Source organism: Geotrypetes seraphini, chromosome 13 (assembly GCF_902459505.1).
Source record: "Geotrypetes seraphini chromosome 13, aGeoSer1.1, whole genome shotgun sequence".
In the NCBI taxonomy this organism is placed as follows: domain Eukaryota; kingdom Metazoa; phylum Chordata; class Amphibia; order Gymnophiona; family Dermophiidae; genus Geotrypetes; species Geotrypetes seraphini.
In genome coordinates, this window is record NC_047096.1 from 55434152 (window position 1) to 55457670 (window position 23519).

The window sequence follows — 23519 nt, forward strand, 5'->3', positions numbered from 1 at the left end:
TCATCCGCCACGGCTACTCTCTCAACTTTCAGACTCTTCCGCCCCAAAGCCTGCCAAAAGAGTCTGCTTTGAACAGTCCTCAATCTTCCCTCCTCATTCAGGAAGTTCAATCCCTCCTTCTTCTAAACGCTATAGAGGAAGTTCCTCTAGATCAAAAGGGGCAGGGATTCTACTCCCGTTATTTTCTAGTCCCCAAAAAAACAGGAGATCTCAGACCAATTCTAGATCTTCGCGATCTCAACAAACACCTGGTAAAGGAGAAGTTCAAGATGCTTTCCTTAGCCATTCTTTATCCTCTTCTCAACCAAGACGACTGGCTATGCTCCCTCGATCTCAAAGAAGCATACACTCATATACCAATCAATGTAACCTCAAGACAGTATCTCCGTTTCATGATCAATCAGTGTCATTACCAGTACAAGGTGCTACCCTTCGGTCTTGCTTCCTCTCCAAGGGTGTTCACCAAATGTCTCATCGTGGTAGCTGCTTTTCTACGCTCTCACCACCTTCAGGTATTTCCTTACCTGGACGACTGGTTAATCAAGGCCACATCCGCTCCAGCAGTTCTCCTGGCCACCAACCAAACCATCCAGTTTCTACAAATATTGGGATTCGAGATCAATCTACCCAAGTCTCATCTCATTCCCACTCAAAGACTTCAATTCATTGGAGCGATATTGGACACACTCCTCATGAGGGCATTCCTACCATCCAACCGTCTTCAGACTCTTCAGTCTCTATGTCAGCAGGTACTTCCTCAGCAGTCCATCTCTGCCAAACAAATGATGATACTCTTGGGTCACATGGCATCCACAGTTCATGTCGCACCCCTTGTACGTCTTCACCTGCGCACCCCTCAATGGACCCTTGCTACTCAGTGGTCCCAAGCGACGGATCCTTGCTCACGACACATATCTGTGACATCATCTCTTCGTCAATCTCTACAATGGTGGTTGGTATCCTCCAATCTATCCAGAGGTCTTCTGTTCCATCAACCTCCTCATCAACTAGTCATCACCACCGACGCCTCTCCTTATGCATGGGGAGCTCATTTGAACGAGTTCCAGACTCAAGGTCTTTGGACAGCCCAGGAAAAGAAGCATCACATCAATTTCCTGGAACTCAGAGCGATGTTTTATGCCCTCAAGGCCTTCCAACATCTTCTCTTTCCTCAGGTCCTTCTGCTATGCACAGACAATCAAGTGGCCATGTACTACATCAACAAGCAAGGGGGGACAGGCTCTCGCCCCTTGTGCCAGGAAGCCCAGAAGATCTGGACTTGGGCCATAGATCACCATCTCTTCCTGAAGGCTATCTACATTCAGGGAGCACAGAATTCCTTGGCGGACAAGCTCAGCAGAATTCTCCAGCCTCACGAGTGGATGCTCGATCCTGTAACTCTACAATCTATCTTCGCTCAGTGGGGCACTCCTCAGATAGACCTCTTTGCAGCTCCTCACAATCACCAGGTGCCCCTATTCTGCTCCAGACTCTACTCCCCTCTCCATCTGGCAGCGGATGCATTTCTCCTCGACTGGTCAAATCTGTTCCTGTACGCTTTCCCTCCTCTGCCTCTCATGTTGAGAACCTTATTCAAGCTCAAGAGGGAACGAGCCACCATGATTCTGATTGCTCCGAGGTGGCCCAGGCAACATTGGTTCTCCCTTCTACTTCAACTCAGTTCCAGGGAACCTTTTCTTCTTCCACTGTATCCTTCTCTGCTTACACAGCATCAGGAGACCCTTCTGCATCCCAACCTCCAGTCTCTGCACCTGACAGCTTGGTATCTCTCGGGCTGACCGCTCATGATACTCTTTTGTCTCAGCCTGTTCGTTCCATTCTAGATGCCTCCAGGAAACCAGCCACTCTACAATGTTACCATCAGAAGTGGACGAGATTTTCTTCCTGGTGTCTTCTTCATCATCTTGATCCAACTTCCCTGGCAGTGGAGACGTTGTTGGATTATTTGCTTTCTTTGTCTGACTCTGGCCTTAAGTCTACTTCCATCAGAGTCCACCTCAGTGCTATTGCTGCTTTTCATGAGCCGATCCATGGAAAACTTCTCTCAGCTCATCCCCTGGTGTCCAGGTTTATGCGGGGTCTTTTCAATGTGAAACCACCTATTAAAGCCCCTCCTGTTATCTGGGATCTCAATGTGGTTCTTTCCGCCTTAATGAAGCCTCCATTTGACCCTTTGGCTACTGCTTCTTTCAAGTTTCTCACTTGGAAGGTACTTTTCCTTATTGCTCTTACCTCTGCCAGGAGGGTCAGTGAGCTTCATGCACTGGTTGCAGATCCACCTTTTACGGTTTTTCACCATGACAAGGTGGTTCTGCGTACACATCCAAAGTTTCTCCCTAAGGTTGTCTCTGAATTCCATCTCAACCAATCCATTGTTCTGCCTGTTTTCTTTCCAAAACCTCATTCTCATTCTGGGGAACAAGCTCTACATACTTTGGATTGTAAAAGGGCTCTAGCTTACTATCTTGAGCGTACGAAGCCCCACAGATCAGTTCCCCAACTCTTTCTGTCCTTTGATCCGAATAAATTGGGACGTCCTGTTTCTAAACGTACGTTATCTAATTGGCTGGCAGCGTGCATTTCATTCTGTTATGCTCAGACCGGACTGACACTGGAAGGTTCTGTCACGGGCCATAAAGTCCGAGCAATGGCAGCATCTGTAGCTTTCCTCCGTTCTACTCCTATTGAGGAAATCTGCAAGGCTGCTACTTGGTCCTCAGTTCATACTTTTACATCTCATTATTGTCTGGATGCATTCTCCAGACGAGATGGACACTTCGGCCAGTCTGTTTTGCAAAATTTGTTTTCCTAATGGCCAACCTTCCCTCCATCCCTCTTTTTGTTAGCTTGGAGGTCACCCATCAGTCAAGAATATGCTGCCTGCTTGTCCTGGGATAAAGCACAGTTACTTACCGTAACAGGTGTTATCCAGGGACAGCAGGCAGATATTCTTGCGTCCCTCCCACCTCCCCGGGTTGGCTTCTTAGCTAGCTTATCATAACTGGGGACCGCGCGCCTCTGTCGGGCGGGAAGGCACTCGCGCGTGCGCGGTGCGGCATGCCAGAACTTTCCAAGTTCTTAGAGTGCAATCACTCTAAAATTGTCCGTACCGGGGCTCCGTCGGTGCCGTCACCCATCAGTCAAGAATATCTGCCTGCTGTCCCTGGATAACACCTGTTACGGTAAGTAACTGTGCTATAGCGTAACTGGTATTCTGCAGTGTTCCCCCGTGAATTTGCAGTTCACGAATTGTAGACTCACTAATATGCGGTATGCTCCAACCGCCTCTTCCTATACTAAATTCAGGCTACACTAATCAGGAGTTGTGTGTCAAAGCAGCTCCTGATTGGTGTAGCCGGACTTTAGGAACAGAAAGAGGCGGTTGAAGCATACCGCGAGTGATTTTGCACCCGCCGGCACCCCAACTGCTCTCTCCTGCCTTTTAACCGTATTCGCGGTTTTTCAAAATTTGTAGGGGGCGTACTGTATAGCCTAAGTCTTCTGTATTAGAAAATTATTCTTCAAAGAGAATCACTGATTTTGTAACAGGATAAGATAATAAACTGTATTGAAGACTGATGAAGGATTAAATTTCTGGCACAAGACATTAAAGTGTTCTAGATCGGAAAAATTTCCTGCCCAATGTACTTAATGGCTCCATTCAATCTCTGATTTTTCACTGTCTCTCCTTACACATGGGGTTTTGACGGTTTCTTATTATAAACTTTCTTGACAGGTAATTTGACCTCCTCTCCTCTTGGGTACACATTAACACTATCTTAAAGAACATTAAACATGTGAACATGAAAAATGTCATTAATGGGCCAGTTCTCAATAACTTTAATACAGATTTAAAGTAGATTAACAAAAGATTTAATGAGCAATAGCGTGCAAAATTGTTCAAATCAGTCCATTAATAATAAATTACATTATATACTAGAGTTTGCATTAACTCACTAGCAATATAAAAACACCATGGCTACGTCAGACTGCAGCAACCACACAGTGAAGCTGACACAGAAAATCAGTCCAGGAAGACTTTACCATGGCTCTCCACTATCACCAGCCCTTTAAACGTTACAGATTTCTCAGCCATACAAGAGGCTAGATGAAGGATTTTGCAAGCCTGATCCCACAGGACTCCCACTTCTATCAGTCTAATCCAGCTGGCCTTGGAAAGATGTGCAGGAGGAATTTTATACTTACTTATTACAGAGGAGCGAGTCTGTTCAGACGTCTCTGATTCAGGAGGATCAATGAAAGGGAGATCTTCCTCTTGTTTAATACTCAGTGAGAATACAGATGTTACAATTGGAAGGTCTGTGATGAGAAAACGGCTCTCAGAATTCACCAAGAATAAAATATTACATTAGTACATGAATTTTAGGTCCACAAATGTTTGATGTCAATGATCCATCACCTGTGATCTGAAAATGCAGAGCCCTTTAAATCCAAACCATTTACTTACTCATTGTGGGGTCATTTAGGTTTTCTTTTCTCTCCCACTCAAAGTGTGGAATAAGATATTTCTCATCTTCCTTTTTAATCTTGAATATAACATCTGGATTAGCAATTGAATAACCTGTCAATAAGAAGTAGGAAAATGACATTTAAATTGTATTTGTAGAATCGCTGGGGAAGTTGCACTTGTTTTCTATTGTGAAGAAAGTTCATAAAAGTGTCTATATCTTGGGTTGTGTGCATATCTCTGGGAAAGTGTGGCTATAAAAGACAGCTATGGCCTGCCATCCAGACAATGAAAACCACACCATAATCACATCTCTAAACCAAACCCAGATAACCTAATAAGAATTCCAACCACTTACACTAATGAAGTCATATTCACCTCAACAACACTGAAATTATAAAAGATCTGCTCGATGAATTTCAACCTGGCTTTTTAGTCCTGAAACATGGATACCAATTTAAAATGATCCCAGATTACAACTACTCTGCCAAATAGATTACAAAATCACCTACCCCTTGAGAACTGGTCACAGGGGTGACAGTCTGGCAATACTGTACAAATCATCTTTTCACATCAAAATCATGGAATCTATAACTCTTACCTCACTAGAACTACTAATGGTAGAAATAAGCAGTGACTTCCCAACATCAGCGGCTAGAAGCTGAACCACAATTCTCAGACATCATCTCAAGAACCACGGTACAATATGACTCCACTTTCATTATAGGAGACCTCAACCTCCACCTAGGCTCAACCTCAAACTCTCATGAACTGAAATTCTTTGACCTCTTAAATGAGCTAGATCTCAAACCCTTGTTTCAACAACCCACACATGAAAAGGGCCAACAGTTATATCTATTTGCCTCCTCCATTTCAACAAAAAGCACAAGTTACATAGAATTTAATTCCCTATCCAAATTACCTTGGTCAGACCACCTACTCCTAGAATTCACCATATCCTGGAAAGAGATATCAATAACCAAACTGACTCTTATTATAGAAACAAAAGTAGCCCCTAAATCATACTGGAATGAAATAGATAACTCATTATTATCCCTCCCCATCCCTGACCAAAATTTCTGGATCACTGGAAAACAATCAAGTAACACATCCTAAACAAATTAGCTCCACTCAAATGCAGCAAAAAGAGCTTGTTGACAAGCCGAGTGCTACTGGCATAAACACCTCTCCCCAGAAAACAAGACCAAGTGGCACCAGAAAATCCTACAATATCAATCACTACTGACACAAAAGAAGAATGAGTACTACTTTAAACAGATCTGCACAGAAGATGATCTTAAAATCAACAAACTGTTCTCAATATTAGATAACCTAACCATCAGAAACAAGACTACAAATTGTGACAACCCCACTATTCCAACAGCCTCAGAACTATCTATTTTAAAAGAAAGATTCAATCCACAAGAAACCAGCCACCCCCCACCAGTTCAGCTAGACCAGTGGTCTCAAACTCACAGCCCGTGGGGGGCCACATGCAGCCCGCCAGGTACTATATCTGGCGGTCATGTTCTGGAACGTTGCCAGCCTCACTGCTGTAACCTCACGCAAGTGCTTTCCTGTGTCTGTACGCAATTGTCCTCTCCACTCCATCTCACAATCACATACAGATACAGGAAAGCATTTGTGTGAAGTTATAGCAGTGAGGCAGGCAACATTCCAGAACATAAGGTAACCATTGGCGGAAGTGCAGGTTGTGCGTGTGTTCGGTGCTGGAGGAGGTGAGAGCTGAAGGCGGTTGCAGATACAACCGCTAGACACTTAAGGCACAAGTTTTCCATAAAGAATCATTCTTTATAATACCGAGGGCCTCAAAATAGTTGGTCCAAAATTTTGTCTCTTGCAATTGATACTTTGATAGTTTTTCGCTTTCTGCATGTTGCACTGCTTTCAGCTGTGTATAGTGCTGAAATTATCAGATAATCCATATTTTGGATTTGTAGGTACTTACCTCATGCAAAGTTGTCATTTCTTTAATAAGAGATTAACTTTTTTTTTTCTGCGGCCCTCCAAGTACCTACAAATCTAAAATGTGGCTCTGCAAAGGGTTTGAGTTTGAGACTAGAGAATGACATGGGGAAAAAATTTGTCCCTGTCACCACCCCGTCCCTGCGACCATTGTCCCCACCCTGTCCCCATGACTATTATCCCCACAAGCCTCAGTACTGCAATATTTAGCTTATTCCTTTCTTATAAATCAAAGTTCTGGCTGCTGAACTAGAGAAAGAGATGTTCAGCTGGCAGGGCTTTGTTTATAAATTTTTATCAATACCACTAATATACTACTTTATCCTAAAGCAAAAAAAGGGAAATAAATATAAATTTTTTTTCTACCTTTGTTGTCTGGTTTCTGCTTTCCTCATCTTCTCATTCAATCCCTTCCATCCACTGTCTGTCTTCTCTCTGCATCTTCCATTTGCTCTGTTACTGTGCCTCTCCGTTCACCCCTCCCCAATTGGTCTGGCACCCATCTTCTTCCCTCTGCTCCCCCCATAATCTGGCATCTCTGTCTTCTTCTAGAAACCTTCAAGATCATGAAGGGCATAGAAAAAGTAGACAGGGACAGATTTTTCAAACTATGGGGAACCACAAATACAAGGGGGCACTCAGAGAAATTGAGAGGGGAAAGGTTTAGAACAAATGCCAGGAAGTTCTTTTTCACCCAGAGGGTGGTGGATACATGGAATGCGCTACCGGAGGATGTGATAAGCAGAAGCATGCTACAGGGCTTCAAAGAAGGTCTGGACAGGTACCTGGAGGATAAAGGGATTGAGGGGTACAGATAAGAGTAGAGGTAAGGTTATAGGGATAGGATTAGAGGTAATTTGTAAAATTAGTCAGAGACCACTGTTCAGGCAGTGGGCCTGATGGGCCGCTGCGAGAGCGGACCGCTGGGCGAGATGGACCTCTGGTCTGACTCAGCAGAGGCAACTTCTTATGTTCTTATGTTCCCTGCCAGCGTCTTCTCCCCACTCTCTGTTCCCCATTTTCCTTCAGCGTCTTCTTCCCACTCTCTGTTCCCCATTTCCTTTCAGCGTCTTCTCTCCACTCTCTGTTCCCCATTTCCCTTCAGCGTCTTCTCCCCACTCTGTCTTCAACTTTTCTCTTCAGGGTCTTCTCCCCACTCTATGTTCCCCATTTCCCTTCAGCGTCTTCTCCCCACTCTGTCTTCCACATTTCCCTTCAGCGTCTTCTCCCCACTATCTGTTCCTCATTTCCTTTCAGTGTCTTCTCCCCACTATCTGTTCCTCATTTCCTTTCAGTGTCTTCTCCCCACTCTGTCTTCCACATTTCTCTTCAGGGTCTTCTCCCCACTCTCTGTTTCCCATTTCCTTTCAACATTTGTTCCTCTTCACCCTCCTTCAGCGTCTGTTTCTTTCCACCACCACCCTTCCCTCTCACCACCTCACCGCCCTTCAGCACCCCTTGTATGGTGCGTGCATTTTCCTCCCTCCCCCTTACCTTCATGGCGCATTTTAAGTTTAGAGTAACTTGTTTAAGCTGCCGGAGCCTGCGAGCAGTCTCATGTGTCTGTGGGCGGAAGCTTCTTCTCTGATGCAAGCCTTTTCCCCAAATCAGGAGGAGGAATTATTCAAAACTCAGCTCTTCTGATGTGACCAATTATCAGCTGGTAGCTTCCATCCCCCCTCCCCCCTATTTATCAAAATGATGGAAGGATATGTTTCAGAACAACTCGAATGCTACCTACAACGCTTCAATATCCTCCACCCTTCACAATCGGGATTCAGGAAAAATCACAGCACCGAGATGGTAGTCACAGAACTAGTAACACATGGAAAAAAAGCTACTAAGCCAGGGTCACAATGCAATCATAATCCAATTTGGCCTAAGCAGTGTATTTGACCTAGTAAACTTTGATCAAATGTCCGAGATCTTCAGTGATTTTGGATTCAGCAGCCCAGTCCTCTCCTGGTTCTAAGGCTTCCTAACCACTGTATGTAAGGATGGTGAACTTTCTGACAGCTGGCACCCTCCCAGCAGGGTTTCTCAAGGATTCCCCACTTTCAGAATCAGTGTTCAACCTTGTAATGCAATCCCTGTAAGCCAACCTAGATCTTGCACAAGTAAAACATTTCACCTATGCAGATGACATAACAATCATGCTACCTGTAAAAGCTGCATTAGCCAACACCCTCACCACTGTTAAAAAAATATGTCCATGTCATAGAAAACTGGACCTCAACTGAACGCCTCAAACTAAATAAGAACAAAACAAAATTATTTTGGCTAAGATTCTCATCTGACCCAAGCTACACTCAAAGGATTACAGTAGAAGACACAGACTTTCCATTAGCACTACAATCCTGAATTTTAGGAGGTTTTCCGAATTTTAGTGCAATCCCTAATTCTATCTCGACTAGACTACTGTAATGTAACACTAGTTCTTTGCTCTAAAACATTGCTATTGTGTCTACAACTAGTTCAAAATGCAGTAGTAATACTCATATACGGACTATGGAAATCGGAACACCTACAGCCCGATTATATGAAACTACATTTGCTGCCCATAACCGCAAGGATCGAGCTTAAATTAGACTTCACTGTCTTTAAGATCCTAAGAGGGAATGCCCTGCCTATCTAACAGAGTTGGCCACCGTACTCCAGGGTGCCTCCAACAGAAATTCCACCAGAAATCTTTTCCACTTAAAATTCTCAGCATGCAACAATATAAAGTCATCTTGACAAATTACCTTCTCCATCTGATATCGATTAGCAAAATGCTGGAACCAACTACCACTTACACTATGATCTTCTGACCATTATCTCAGATTCATAAAACATTTTAAAGCATTTCTGTACCAAAACAGGGAACCAAACCAGAAGTAACTGAAATCATAATTGTAAAAGTCCATTTCTAAACTGTCCAATGCAACTCCTAGGACATAATGATGATTTACAAATATATTGTTACAAGTAATATTAGCAACTCTATTGAATTTTGCTAGTACTACTTGTACTACTGTCCATTGTAATTTCCAGAGTAACTGACCCAACCTCTTGTAATGTAATTTGACCTTGAACTGACTAGGTAAAGGCGGAATAGAAAACATGATTAACATAACACTTAAAATTAACCCTTGGAGGTTTCCTGGTACAGTCATTTTGAGCACTACAGGTGTCACTTTTCTCTCTGACATCTGATTACCATCTGAAGAAAGTGACGTTGCACAGTATAGGTCAGTAATGAGCAGATGACACATCATGCCCTTACACAGAAGCTGTGGTTCTCAGCATGAAATCTGAGAGACAAATCCTGTACCAAACTTTTGTTGTACAGAAAAGGAAGACGGACTGCAACTGGTCTTGTATGAAGCCTTCAGTATAAAGGTATACATTGTAACTTACAGGACATACCAGTATCTTTTACAGAGCTGGCAGCAGTGGAATCTTTCACTAGCTCCTGTTGAATATGGGATGGTATCAGAATCTAGGTTCGAAATTTTAGGTATCCATGTGACTTGGTACCTGGGAACTTTTCAACTGTTGATTCCATAATGTGCCTGTGCGGTAGATGATGCAGAAAATATATTTACCTCGTGACATGAGGATGTCATGAATCTCCCTGATGACCTTCTTGTACAAGTTCTTCTGCCATTCTCCCAGAATGTCCCACTCCGCTTCCAAGAAATAAGCAGCAACATCACTGAATATGACCGATTCCTAGCATAGCAAACAGTGTTTTATTGTAACATCTGTGTAATAGGCTTTGTTATATTTATTTGGTTTGTTTTATATCCTGTCCTCCCCAACGAGCTTAGAACAGTTTACAAGGTTGATATACATAATGCATAGACAAACGGGTTATAAATTTACATGTGTATAGTACAGTTTGATTATCTTAGGTTAACCTTCATAGAGAGAGAATCACCCCTATTGGCAACATGTCTCTCTCTCTCTCTCTCACTGTCCATCTGTCTTTCTCTCATTTCCTCCCTTGCTACTAAGGGAGTGGAGAGAGAGAGAGAGATCCAAGGTGCATCTCTCCCACCCCCTCTACTGCCACATCCAACATTTCTCCCTTTCTCATCCCCCAGATTATGTGCAGCATTTTTCACCACTGCCCTCTCCAACACCATGGGGGTATGCGGCAACATGCTACATCTCTCCCTCCATCACTATGTCCAATATTCCTCCCACTTGCATCTCCTTTAATTTGTCCCTCTGTTCCCTCTCCACCACCATATCCAACATTTCTCCCTCTGATCCTTCTGTTCCCCATGTATCTATTCTTGTCTCTATGCCCAATTTTCCTTTCTTCCTTTCCCCATGTGCCACCATCTCTTTTCCCTCTCACTCGCACACTCATGCCCAACAATTCTCCCTTTCTATTCCCTCCTTCTTTATGTCACAAGTTAGTACCCTCTCCCTCCCTCCCTTCTGTGCCCATGTTCATAAGAACATAAGAGTAGCCTTACTGGGTCAGACCAATGGTCCATCAAGCCCAGTAGCCCATTCTCATGGTGGCCAATCCAGGTCACTAGTGCCTGGCTAAAACCCAAGGAATAGCAATATTCCATGCTACCAATACAGGGCAAGCAGTGGCTTTCCCCATGTCTTTCTCAATAACAGATTATGGACTTTTCCTCCATGAACTTGTCCAAACCTTTCTTAAAACCAGCTACGTGATCCGCTTTTACCACAACCTCTGGCAAAGTGTTTCAGAGCTTAACTATTCTCAGACTGAAAAAAAATTTCCTCCTATTAGTTTTAAGAGTATTTCCCTGTAACTTCATCAAGTGTCCCCTAGTCTTTGTAATTTTTGACGGAGTGAAAAATCGATCCACTTATAGTTTCAAGTTTCAAGTTTTATTTATATTTGATTAATCGCTTAATTAAATTATTTCTAAGCGAGTTACAGTTTGTAAATAGACATGATATTAAAACAGTAAATAACATAAAATATTAAAAATTTAACAATTTATACATTAAGTTTATTAAAAAAAAAAAAAAAAAAGAGGAAAAAACATGTTAGTAAAATATAAAATTACGAATTATATAGTATGAGGTACAAAGATCATAAAATTACAGAAGTTTTAACTTAACAATTATATATTAAAATAATAATTCAATAATATAACGGATCTTGAGATTTAAAAAGAGCACATAATTGATTTTAAATGTTAAAGGCGTCTTAAAATAAAAAGCATTTTAAATTCTTTTTGAAATCGTTTAAGTTATTTATTTCTCTTAAGTGTAAAGGTAAAGAGTTCCAGAGTTGAGGTGCTACTACAGAAAACATATCCTGACGACGGGTTCCAATGATTTTTAAAGAAGGAATAGTTAGAAGCTTGTGGCTGTTTGAACGCAAAGAACGTGAGGAATTATAGGGGATAAGTAATTTGTTTATGAATTGGGGTTCATTGGTGTCTAAGGTTTTGAAAGTTAACAATAGAATTTTATAGGTAATCCGATGATTAACAGGAAGCCAGTGTGATTTAATCAAGAAAGGAGTCACATGGTCATATTTTTTTCCTTTATGGATGAGCTTAATGGCGGTATTTTATATGATTTGTAAGCGTTTTTTTTTCTTTTTGGGTAATGTTTAAGAAAAGAGAGTTACAATAGTCAAGTTTAGAAATGATCAAAGAATGAAGTAGAATGTTTAGCGATTTAGGTTCTAAAAATTTTGGTATTTAAAGAATCAATTGAAGTCTATAAAAACATGATTTAACAATGTTATTTAAATGTTCATGGTAGGAAAAATTGTTATCAATAGTGATACCAAGTATTTTTAACGAGGATACAATCTCTATAGAGACATTGCTAAGAGTAAAGGGCATTTGCAAATTAATTCCTTGTTTCCATGTGAATATCATAGCTTTAGTTTTTTGGATATTGAGGGCCAACATATTTGTAGTGAGCCATTGTTGGATTTTTTCAAGTTTTAAATTAATTTGTTGTATTTCTTCTTTGTTTTCAGGATCTATAGGGTGTATAATTTGTATGTCATCGGCATAACTAAAAGTGGTAAATCCTATTGATTGGCATAGTGTTAGCAGTGGAGATAAGAAAATATTGAATAATAATGGTGATAAGATGGACCCTTGTGGGATTCCATAATTAAGAGAGTATGGTTTAGAGTTAGAGTTATGGAAAGTAACTGTCGAAGAGCGATTGGATAAGAATGATTTAAACCAGTCAAATATTTGATCACAGATTCCGATGGATTTCAGTCTATTAAGGAGTAATTCGTGATCAATAGTATCGAACGCGGCGGACAGGTCTAAAGAGAAAAGAATAATGGATCTGTGATGGTCAAGATAGTAATGTCTTCGTTCTACTCCACTCAAGATGTAGACTTCAATCATATCTTCACTCAGCTGTCTCTTTTCCAAGCTGAAGAGCCCTAACCATTTTAGTCTTTACTCATACAAGAGGAGTTTCATCCCCTTTACCATCTTGGTCGCTCTTCTTTGAACCTTTTCTAGTGCCACTATATCTTTCTTGAGATAAGGAGACCAGAATTGAATGCAATACTCCAGATGAGGTCGCACCATAGAGCAATACAAGGGTATTATGACATTCTTAGTTTTGTTAACCATCCCTTTTTTAATAATTCCCAGCATCCTGTTTGCTTTCTTGGCCGCTGCCACACATTGGGCGGAAGGTTTCATCGTATTGTCTACAATGATACCCAGATCCTTTTCTTGGGCGCTAACCCCAAGTTGGACCCTAGCATCTGGTAACTGTGATTCATGTTATTCTTCCCAATGTGCATCACTTTGCATTTGTCCACATTAAATTTCATCTGCCATTTGGACGCCAATTTCCTAAGGTCCGCCTGCAATTTTTCACAATCTGTATGCGTTTCAACAATTTGAACAGTTTAGTGTCATCTGCAAATTTAATCACCTCACTCGTCATTCCAATTTCTAAATCATTTATAAATAAGTTAAATAGCGCCGGTCTCATTACAGACCCCTGCGGCACTCCAGTGTTTACTCTCCTCCATTGAGAAAAATGACCATTTAACCTTACCCTCTGTTTTCTATCCGATAACCAATTCCTAATCCACAACTGAACTTTGCCACCTATCCCATGACACTTTAATTTTCTCAGGAGCCTCTCATGAAGAACTTTATCAAAAGCTTTCTGAAAATCTAGATACATTACATCAACTGGCTCACCTTTATCCACATGTTTATTCACACCTTCAAAGAAGTCAAGCAAATTGGCTAGGCAAGATCTCCCTCAGCTGAACCCATGCTGACTCTGTCTCATTAAATCATGTTTGTCTACGTGTTCCACAATTTTATTTTTTATAATCGTTTCTACCATTTTGCCCAGCAGAGAAGTGAGGCTTACTGGTCTGTAATTTCCCGGATCTCCCCTGGAGCCCTTTTAAAAAATCAGCGTAACATTGGCCACCCACCAATCTTCAGGTACTACAGACGATTTAGATCAGTAGTTCCCAACCCTGTCCTAGAGGACCACCAGGCCAATCGGGTTTTCAGGCTAGCCCTAATGAATATGCATGAGAGAAATTTGCATATAATGGAAGTGACAGGCATGCAAATCTGCTTCATGCATATTCATTAGGGCTAGCCTGAAAACCCGATTGGCCTGGTGGTCCTCCAGGACAGGGTTGGGAACCACTGATTTAGATCACTAACAGCAGGTCAGCAATTTAATGTTTGAGTTCTTTTAGTACCCTGGGATGTATACCATCCAGTCCTGGCGATCTGTCACTTTTTTGATTTGGCTCAGTACATCTTCCAGATTCACCGAGATTTCTTTCAGTTCCTCCGCATCATCACCCTTGAAAACCATTTCCAGTTTAGGTAGATCTCTTATATCTTCCTCCGTAAAGACTGAAGCAAAGAATTAATTCAGTCTTTCCGCTATGGCCTTATCCTCCCTGAGCGCCCCTTTCGCTCCTTGATCATCCAAAGGTCCCACAGATTCCCTCACAGGTTTTCTGCTTCTGATGTAACTAAAAAAATTGCTGAGTTTTTACCTCTTTTGCAAGTTTCTGTGTCCTGCGTTCATGCCCCCTTCCCTGCCTTTGTCCTAAAATCGTGCCCCTCCCATGTCCCAAAGCGCTCACCCCCCATACTTTCTCCCAGATCATCTCCCCTCTCTCTTACTTGCTCACTCCAGGGTAACACTTGCTTCCTTCAGGGCCATCCTGCTGGGCTGCTCCTTCTGCTTTCAGTGGCATGTGTTGCAGGGACGCGCAGGCAGTGGCTCACAGGCTCTGACATCGGAGAGAAGGTTTCCGGGTCAGCCACATGCAGCGTAGAAGAGCCGCTGATGTGTCCCTGTAACAAGTGCCACTGAAGGCAGGAAGGAACAGCCCACCTGGTAGAAGGTAACTGGGATACCCCATTGACCCGGAAGACTTTCCTCTGCCATCAGCTCTAACATTGGAAGGAAGCTTTCTGGGTCGGCTTAGGTGAAGGAGGGGCGGGCAAGAAGGAGGGCATGGGATCTTCGGTGGCGGCAGCCATTAAAGAGGAAGGGGGCGGGAGACCCATGTACCCCCAACAAGCAGCTCACATACCCTTACTATGTGTTGAGAAATACTGCTCTAGACCAGTGTATTCAACTGTGTGCCAAGTGTGAGATTCCAAGTGTGCCGCAGCACACTGAGGAGAAAGAAAGGTGCATGCCAGCTGACTTCCCTACACGGTACAGCGCCAGCACTGCACAATTCGCCGAAGGCCTGCATGTTTTCCCCTTCTCTCTAGCATCCTCTGACTTCCCCCCTGGCCTCCCGGTCTCACCTTTAAAGCTAATTACAGCAGCCTGCAGAGGATCGCCAGTAGGTAAAATGATTTTATTTTCAATATAGTGATTGAAATGTATCAGTTTTGAGAATTTATATCTACTGTGTATATTGTGTGTATATGAAAAATGAAGGGAAAAAATTGCATTACAATTAGTAGAGGGGGTGGGATCTGGGACAGAACTTGGGTGGGCCAAGGGAGGTCTGTGGTTGGGTACTCAGTTTATATTTGTTAGAATTAGGGGGTACTTAGATTGAAGTAGTTGAGAAACACTGCTGTAGGCAATCAGCTGGCTCCCGTGCCTCTTCTCATGGCCAGACCTGCGGTAAGAGTTTTCATGTAAAAGGTAGATGTTCCTTACTTTAAATTACAGTGTCCATTTTCATACTAATGATCTCCTGTTTGTGCATAGAATTCTATTGCCACCAAAAACCCTTTTGTGCATTAGAGGCCGAACTAACTTACAAGCCAGACTGGCTACAACCAGCCTTACTCAAAAGGTATGTTTTTGAACATCTGCCCCTTTAACCTGCTAGATGTGGTGCAATGTCCTATATGCAGGTGAGGAAATCCTGCAGTCGTTTTACATGTGTAATGCAGCCAAGAATATCACACATTACTAGTTCTATAAATTCCTGCTCCACTCCAAATCAGATAAACAAGGAAAGAGAAGGAAAGGCTGGAAGAGCTGAACAGGGTAACATAACATAACATAAAACTCACTTGTATACTGCAAATACCATTAAGTTCTATGCAGTTCACAAAGATTAGTAATACAAATGAATAAACATCCAATTTCTAACTTCCGAAGGATTCCTTAAGATACGTTTTTAAGGTACGTCGAAATTGTGATACGAAATTGGGAATGTGAATATATGAGTTAAATCCCTAGTCGATGAGGCTGCCTGAAAAGATAGGGCAACCCAGTCGACATTGTATATCTGGATTTTCAGAAGGCGTTTGCAAGGTTCCACATGAACAACTACTTCAGAAAACTGCGAGCCATGGAATTGAGGGTGAAATACGTGGATTAAAAACTGGCTGGAGCACAGGAAACAGAGAGTGGTGGTAAATGGACAATACTCAGACTGGAAGAGCATCACCAGTGGGGTGCCGCAGGGCTTGGTGCTTGGACCCGTGTTCTTCAACATCTTTATAAATGATCTGGACATTGGTACGACGAGTGAGGTGATTAAATTTGCAGACGATATGAAGTTATTCAGAGTAGTGAAGACAGGAGGATTGCGAAGATCTGCAATGTGACATAATCGGGCTCGAGGAATGGGTATCAACATGGCAGATGAGGTTCAACGTAGATAAGTGTAAAGTGATGCATGTAGGTAACAAAAATCTCATGCACGAATACAGGATGTCCGGGGCGGTACTTGGAGAGACCTCCCAGGAAAGAGACTTGGGAATTCCGATCGACAAGTTGATGAAGCCATCCACGTAATGTGCGGCGGTGGTGAAAAGGGCAAACAGAATGCTAGGAATAATAAAGAAGGGGATCACGAACAGATCAGAGAAGGTTATCATACCGCTGTACTGGGCTATGGTGCGCCCTCACCTGGAGTACTGCGTCCAGCACTGGTCACCGTACATGAAGAAGGACACGGTACTACTCAAAAGGGTCCAGAGAAGAGCGACTAAGATGGTTAAGGGGCTGGAGGAGTTGCCCTACAGCAGGGGTGCCCAATACGTCGATCGCGATCGATTGGTAGCTCAGGAAGGCAACGTGAGTCGATCGCTAGACTCGTGTTGCCGTCCTGATCTACCGGGCCGATCAGCCTTCCTCTATGTTCTCCCTAGCTGTCATCTGCTGCTGCCACTGCTGCTGAACATTAAAAAAAAAACCCGGCTTAGAGATTACAGCCCGTAGCGAACTTATGCTCCGGGCTCTAACGTGTGTGTGCCGGCTTCTCTTCTCTTCCCTCTGAAACCAGAAGTTATGTCCGGGGAGGGGGGGGGGAGAAGGGAAGCCAGCACGCACATGTTGAGAGCCCTGAAGCAAGCGTTCGCTACGGGCTAAGGCGGGAGACAGGTTAGTGAAGCATTTCCTCTTCTTGCTGTCGGGTCCTGACTACTTTCTGTTTCCGCTTAGGCAGGACCCGGCAGCATTTCCCCCAATAGTCAATCGTGATGCTGGTTGGCCGAAGCAGGGAGAGCTTGGGGCGTCGGCGTTGGCTTTCGGGCCTGTTATTGGTGGCGGTTTGGGTCTTGGTCCCCGATGGCAGTTTGGGTCCTGGTCCCCGATGGCAGTGGCTTGGGGGAGGGCAGGGAGAAAGAAAGAAAAAGGGCAGACAGGGAGATAGAAGGAAAGAAGAGAAACAGAAAAAAAAGAAAGGGAGGCAGAGAGAAAGGAAGGGCAGGGAGAGAGGAAGGAAAAGTTGGGGGAGGGAATGAGGTCTGGAGGAGAGGAAGCATACAGGCTGAAAGAAGGGATGAAGGATTGGATGCACAGTCAGAAGAAGAAAGTGCAACCAGAGACTCATGAAATCACCAGACAAGGTAGGAAAAATTATTTTATTTTAAATTTAGTGATCAAAATGTATCTGAATTTTATATCTGCTGTCTATATTTTACACTAAGGTCCCCTTTTACTAAACTGCAATAGAGGTTTTTAGCGCAGGGAGCCTATGAGCGTCGAAAGCAGCGCTGGGCATTCAGCGCAGCTCCCTGCGCTAAAAACTGCTATCATAGTTTAGTAAAAAGGAAGGGGGGTATATTTGTCTATTTTTGTATGGTTGTTACTGAGGTGACAGTACATAGAGTCATCTGCTTTGACCTCTTTGAAAAACCCTGGAATAGGAATGATAATTAACATTTTCTATGCGTACAATGTGCTTTGTGTTTTTTAAAAATGTTATTGTTGGTAGATCATTTTGACTTGGTCATTTTAAAAGTAGCTCGCAAGCCCAAAAAGTGTGGGCACCCCTGCCATACAGTGAAAGATTAGAGAAACTGGGCCTTTTCTCCCTCGAACTGAGGAGATTGGGAGGGGATATGATCGAAACATTCAAGGTACTAAAGGAAATAGACTCAGTAGATAAGAACAGGTTGTTCACCCTCTCCAAGGTAGGGAGAACGAGAGGGAACTCTCTAAAATTGAAAGGGGATAGATTCCGTACAAACATAAGGAAGTTCTTCTTCACCCAGAGAGAGGTAGAAAACTGGAACGCTCTTCCGGAGTCTGTCATAGGGGAAAACACCCTCCAAGGATTCAAGACAAAGTTAGACAAGTTTCTGCTGAACAAGAACGTGCGCTGTTAGGGCTAGTCTCGGTTAGGGTGCTGGTCTTTGACCAGAGGGCCGCCGCGTGAGCGGACTGCTGGGCACGATGGACCACTGGTCTGACCTAGCAGCGGCAATTTTTATGTTCTTATGTTCCTGAAATTTCTTGTATTTACATCCCTTTACAGAGGGGAATGAAAACAATGAATGAGATTTTTTAGGATGTTTAGAGTTTGTAATAATAAAAGATTCCATAAGATACTCAGGAATTGAGCCTGTTAGTGCCTTAAAACAAATACAAATACAAATTTAAGCCGAGCTTAAATTTAACTTGTGCCTCAACTGGAAGCCAGTGCAGTCAACAATAAAAATCAGTGACATGATCATACTTCTTTAAATTGAAAATCAATCTGACTGCTGCATTCTGAATCATGCGTAGTCTATGAAGGTTTTTCTGAGTACCAGCAAGATGAACAATGTTACAATAGTCCAACTGGCTAAGGACAAGTGATTGAACCAGCAATCGAAAGGAGTTAATATTAAATATGCTCTAATAGTTCTTAGTTCCCATAAAGTATAGAAACCTTTTCGAACCAACGAGTCAACCTGATTTTTCATTGTAAGGGTGCAATCTAAAAGTATCTTTTCCTTCTAGTGTTGGCAGCCTGTGTACAAAAAGAGAGAGAATTTCTTACTTGATCAGAGCTCAGGGCAGACATTTCCCTCCTGTTTCCCCCTGAATTCTGTTGCTGCTGGAATGGATTCAGACTGGAGATTTCCCTGTTCCTGGAAAAATGAGTAAGACAGAAGGAGGCTGGGCTGATCGTGAAGGTCTCTGATAAACTCCCTCTTCCTTCCTCTGCAGAAAGGAGACTGGGTTTCTAAGGGGTTTCCAGTTGCAGGACAAAAATTTTTCTACTTCCTGTTCTGAATCTTTCTTGTTCTTTGTAGCCCCAGATAGTAGAGGAAGCTAAAGTAGCAAAGCATGCGCAGAGCTATTCACTCCGCCCACTCCTGCTGAGGTCATCTGGGGATATCCCGCCTCCTTAAGGTGGTTCTCTAGAGAAAGAGCTGTAGGTCTCACACAGAAAAAAATAAGCAGAGGAACTGATATAGGACTAGATTCACTAAACCTTCCAATCCTATGACTGCAAAACCAGTTTTACTGGTTTTGTGATTGTTCCCGGACCCGATTCACTAAACTGCTGCCCAATCAATCTCGTCTCCAATCCGATCCACCCATGCAAATTAGTAAAATCCCATGCAAAATAGCCAAGCGATTGATTTACTAACAATTGCTTGGCTATTTTACATCAGTTTTAATATTGTCAAACCAGACTGCTGCAGACCTGTCAATAACTGTTACCGACAGGTCTGCCTGGTTTAAATTTTTTTTTTTTTAATGGCACTGATATTTTGCGTGTATTATACACGCAAAATATTAGGCCGATTAGATTTTTTAAAAAGCCCTCTCCCCCCAAAAAAGCAATTGAATCACTATCTTTAGTGAATCTGGACCTTAGTTCTCTTGCATTTATAGTATTGCAGTTCTGGTGACTTGAATCTGGCTGATAACTGTGCTCCCAACATTGGCTGCTGTAAAGGAAAGGAGACCAAGAGATATTCTGCCCACTACAACACACAGTGAACTTGGAAGAGAAGACTGAATGACTTATTCCATGTTTGAGCTACTTGTGTTTTGTCTTCTGCTGTGTGTGCTTTTAATTTTGTGAATCACTTCAAATAATGGGTGGAGGGAGAATCTAGATCAGTGGTCTCAAACACGCAGCCCACGGGCCGCATGTTGGCTCTCCAGGTGTTATTTGCAAAAATAGTTAATGTCTTATTAAAGAAATGACAATTTTGCATGAGGTAAAACCCTTTATAGTTTATATATCTTTCCTTTTAACTGTTAAAGGAAAGTTTTATAAACTATAAAGAGTTTTACCTCATGCAAAATTGTCATTTCTTTAATAAGACATTAACTATTTTTTCTGCGGCCCTCCAAGTACCTACAAATCCAAAATGTGGCCCCGCAAAGGGTTTGAGTTTGAGACCACTGATCTAGATGGAGTAGAGGAGTAGCCTAGTGGTAGGATTAAGTAAAAAAGAGGACTCATGACCCACCCCAGCCCCATCTCTTGCCCTTTTCCCACTAGTCTCACCCCTGATCTGACCTTTCACCTCTTTCCTTAGTCCCCCTTCCCATCTTCTGTACTAGGGTTATGAGATGTCCAAGAAAACTTTTAGAGGATTGCCTGGGTATCCGGACAGATTTTCAAAACCTTGCAGTTTGTTCAGGTTTTGGAAGGCTCCAAGCTTGGGGCCACATCTGGAGGACCTCTGTGCATGCGTGGACATCGATGCAATGACATACGCACACACGCATGCATGGGATGTAATAGCATCAATGTCTGTGCATGCGCAGAGGCCCTCCAGACCTCGGGGAAGGAGACAGGAGGTTTGGCTGGGGTGGAATGGGGTAGAGCTGGGGTGGGGCCAGGTGTCCTCTTTTTTTAAAGAGGAAACCTGGCAACCGTAATCTGGAGGGCCTCTGAGCATGCGCAGTTGCATCACAATTCCTATAAGCATTGCAGCTTTTACCTCACCGGCCCACAGAAGAAACTTCTACTGCAGTTTTGGTCATAAGAACTGCAAGGTCATAGATGCAAGAGGACCAAAGCAGTTTCCTAATCTGTTCTTCCTGTATGAGACCAGCTGCCGGAACTGCTACAGACATGTCAAATCACACTGATTTCACGTGAGCAAAAGGCAGACAGAATAAGTAGATTGAGATTTAATAGTAGACATTCAGAATATATCTAAATAGGGGGAAGTCTTGCTAATAGGTGATTTTAACATGCCAGATGTTGATTGTGGTATCCCTATTGTGGGGTCTTCTAGAAGTAGGGAGATCCTGTATTCTCTACAAGGAGAACTGTTCTAGCAGTTGGTAATGGAACCCACACGGGATGGGATCATACTGGACTTAGTACTTACAAACAGGGAAAGTGTTTCTGATGTTACAGTGGGTGATCATCTGGCATCCAGTGATGGGTATAGAGAGGGCTCATTCTAAAGCAAAGGTTCTAGACTTAAAAAACTAACTTTGTTCAGATGGGGGTTTACATCAAGGAATTATTGTCTGGATGGGAACGTCTGGAAGGAGTGGAAATGCGGTGGGCAAAACTGAAAGAAGCGATTATAAGGGTGACAAACCTTTTTGTGAGGCAAGTAAGTAAAAGTAAGAGGAAAACAAGGCCACTTTGATTCTTAAAAGTAGTAGCTGAGAAGGTTAGCTTACATAAACTACAAAAGATCGCAGAAAGAGGCAACTCAATGTCCCTCCCATATCATATCACATAAAATACGTCACTTATTCATTCTAGGTCTAGAAAGAATTAATAATAATAATAACTTTATTTTTCTATACCGCCATAATCTTACGACTTCTAGGCGGTTCACAGTGAAGAGAGCTGTACAATCAGCGAATTACAATCTTAAAGATCAATGAATTACAATCTTAACAATCAGTGAACTACAATATAGTATTAACATGTTACAGTGAAGGGGCTGGATGGCCAGCGAATTACAGAATACAAATGGTGAGGAAGACACTGAGCAGACAGAGAGTACAGAATACAATTAGTGAGGGAGCATAGTATTTACATGAAGAGTAATAGCTTTAGAAGGAGGGAGTATTTTGACTAGGAAATAAATCTATTGAACAGAGCAGTCTTAATTTCTTTCTGAAAGGCGCCGTAAGTCAACCTGGCTCTATCAATGAAGTGGCCTAGCCAGGTTTGCTGTCTGCTACCTTGAAACTTAAAAGTTCTGTCCAGAAAGGTTCTGTATTTGCAATCTGTGATCTTCAGGTAGGCAAAGAGATTGCAATTTCTGGTTGTCCTTGTGGGAGTGTATAGTTCGAAATGAGGTGAGAGGTAATTGAGGGCCATTCCCCACACCAGTTTATAACAAAAACAAGAGAATTTGAATAAAATTTGTGCCTCAATTGGCAACCAGTGTAGCAGTTTGTAGTAGGTACTAATGTGATCACTTTTCTTTAGTCCGAATATTAAGCGGACAGCCGTGTTTTGCACTATTCTTAATTTTCTCACGTTTTTTTTAGGTATACCCACGTAAATGATATTGCAGTAGTCTAGGGTGGATAGTATCAATGACTGTACCAGTAATCTGAAGGATAAGGGGTCGAAATATTTTTTGATGGTTTTTAATTTCCAAAGTGTGGAGAAGCACTCTTTTGTCACCAAGTTCGTGTGTTCGATCAAGGTCAAGTGGGTGTCTAAGGTGACTCCTAGTATTTTTATGGTTTTTGATATTGGATGATCGTGACGCTTTAGGTGTATTGTTGTTGTGGTGACAATGACAATGACGAGGCTGAACATTCAAAGGGCCGAGTCATAAAACAGAAAACAGCTGCACATAGTGTAAAACACAAGTGTAGTTACAAATAGTTTCTATCGTTGGCCGCGATGATAAAAGCTCCAACATGGTTTCATAAAAGTGTATGGGGGGGGATAATTTTTTTCATGCAGCCTAATATGTGTACGTGTCTTATATCAACTCTATACACTGCCATGTTGTAACCACAAAAAGCTTAGTTTTTGTTTATTTGATCACTTTATTAAACAGGTATGCTTAAATTTCATTTAATAAAATCTGCGATGCCCAAAATGATGAGAAATAAACTTTTGTTTCTTTCTGTCATATCTTGGTCTCAGACCATTTTTTTTTGGGGGGTACTTGAGGATCATCTCTCTTTACACATGATTCATAGAGTAATTTCTTGAGATTGACACTTTTAGGATCAATGTCATTCTAATGTTTCTTTTTCCCTCCTATGTCTGGTTTCCTTACATCCAGGTGATCATAAACCTTTTCAATCTCCAGCAATGTTGAAATCTTTACAAAGTTTACAATAGATGAGATGTGCCTTTCTGTATAGTAATTTTCTACAATCAGTCCTCTGTAGCCAGCTAGTGATAAGTAATTATTATTCCAAACTCTTT

The 23519-nt window shown here is 42.4% G+C and overlaps 1 protein-coding gene across 2 annotated transcripts in view; it reads right to left on the reverse strand.

Annotated features, from left to right (window-relative positions):
- The window catches only part of LOC117347807 (zinc finger protein 2 homolog), a 38270-nt gene extending 18831 nt beyond the window's left edge, over nt 1-19439 (reverse strand). For both annotated transcript variants that reach the window (XM_033919202.1, XM_033919201.1), the window contains exons 1-4: nt 19185-19439; nt 10063-10189; nt 4490-4603; nt 4228-4341 (exon numbers count right to left, since the gene is read on the reverse strand). In XM_033919202.1, the coding sequence (XP_033775093.1) occupies nt 4228-4341; nt 4490-4603; nt 10063-10189; nt 19185-19208 (379 nt within the window). In that variant the 5' untranslated portion in view covers nt 19209-19439. The remainder of the gene's footprint in view (nt 1-4227; nt 4342-4489; nt 4604-10062; nt 10190-19184) is intronic.
- Nucleotides 19440-23519: the final 4080 nt, after the last annotated feature.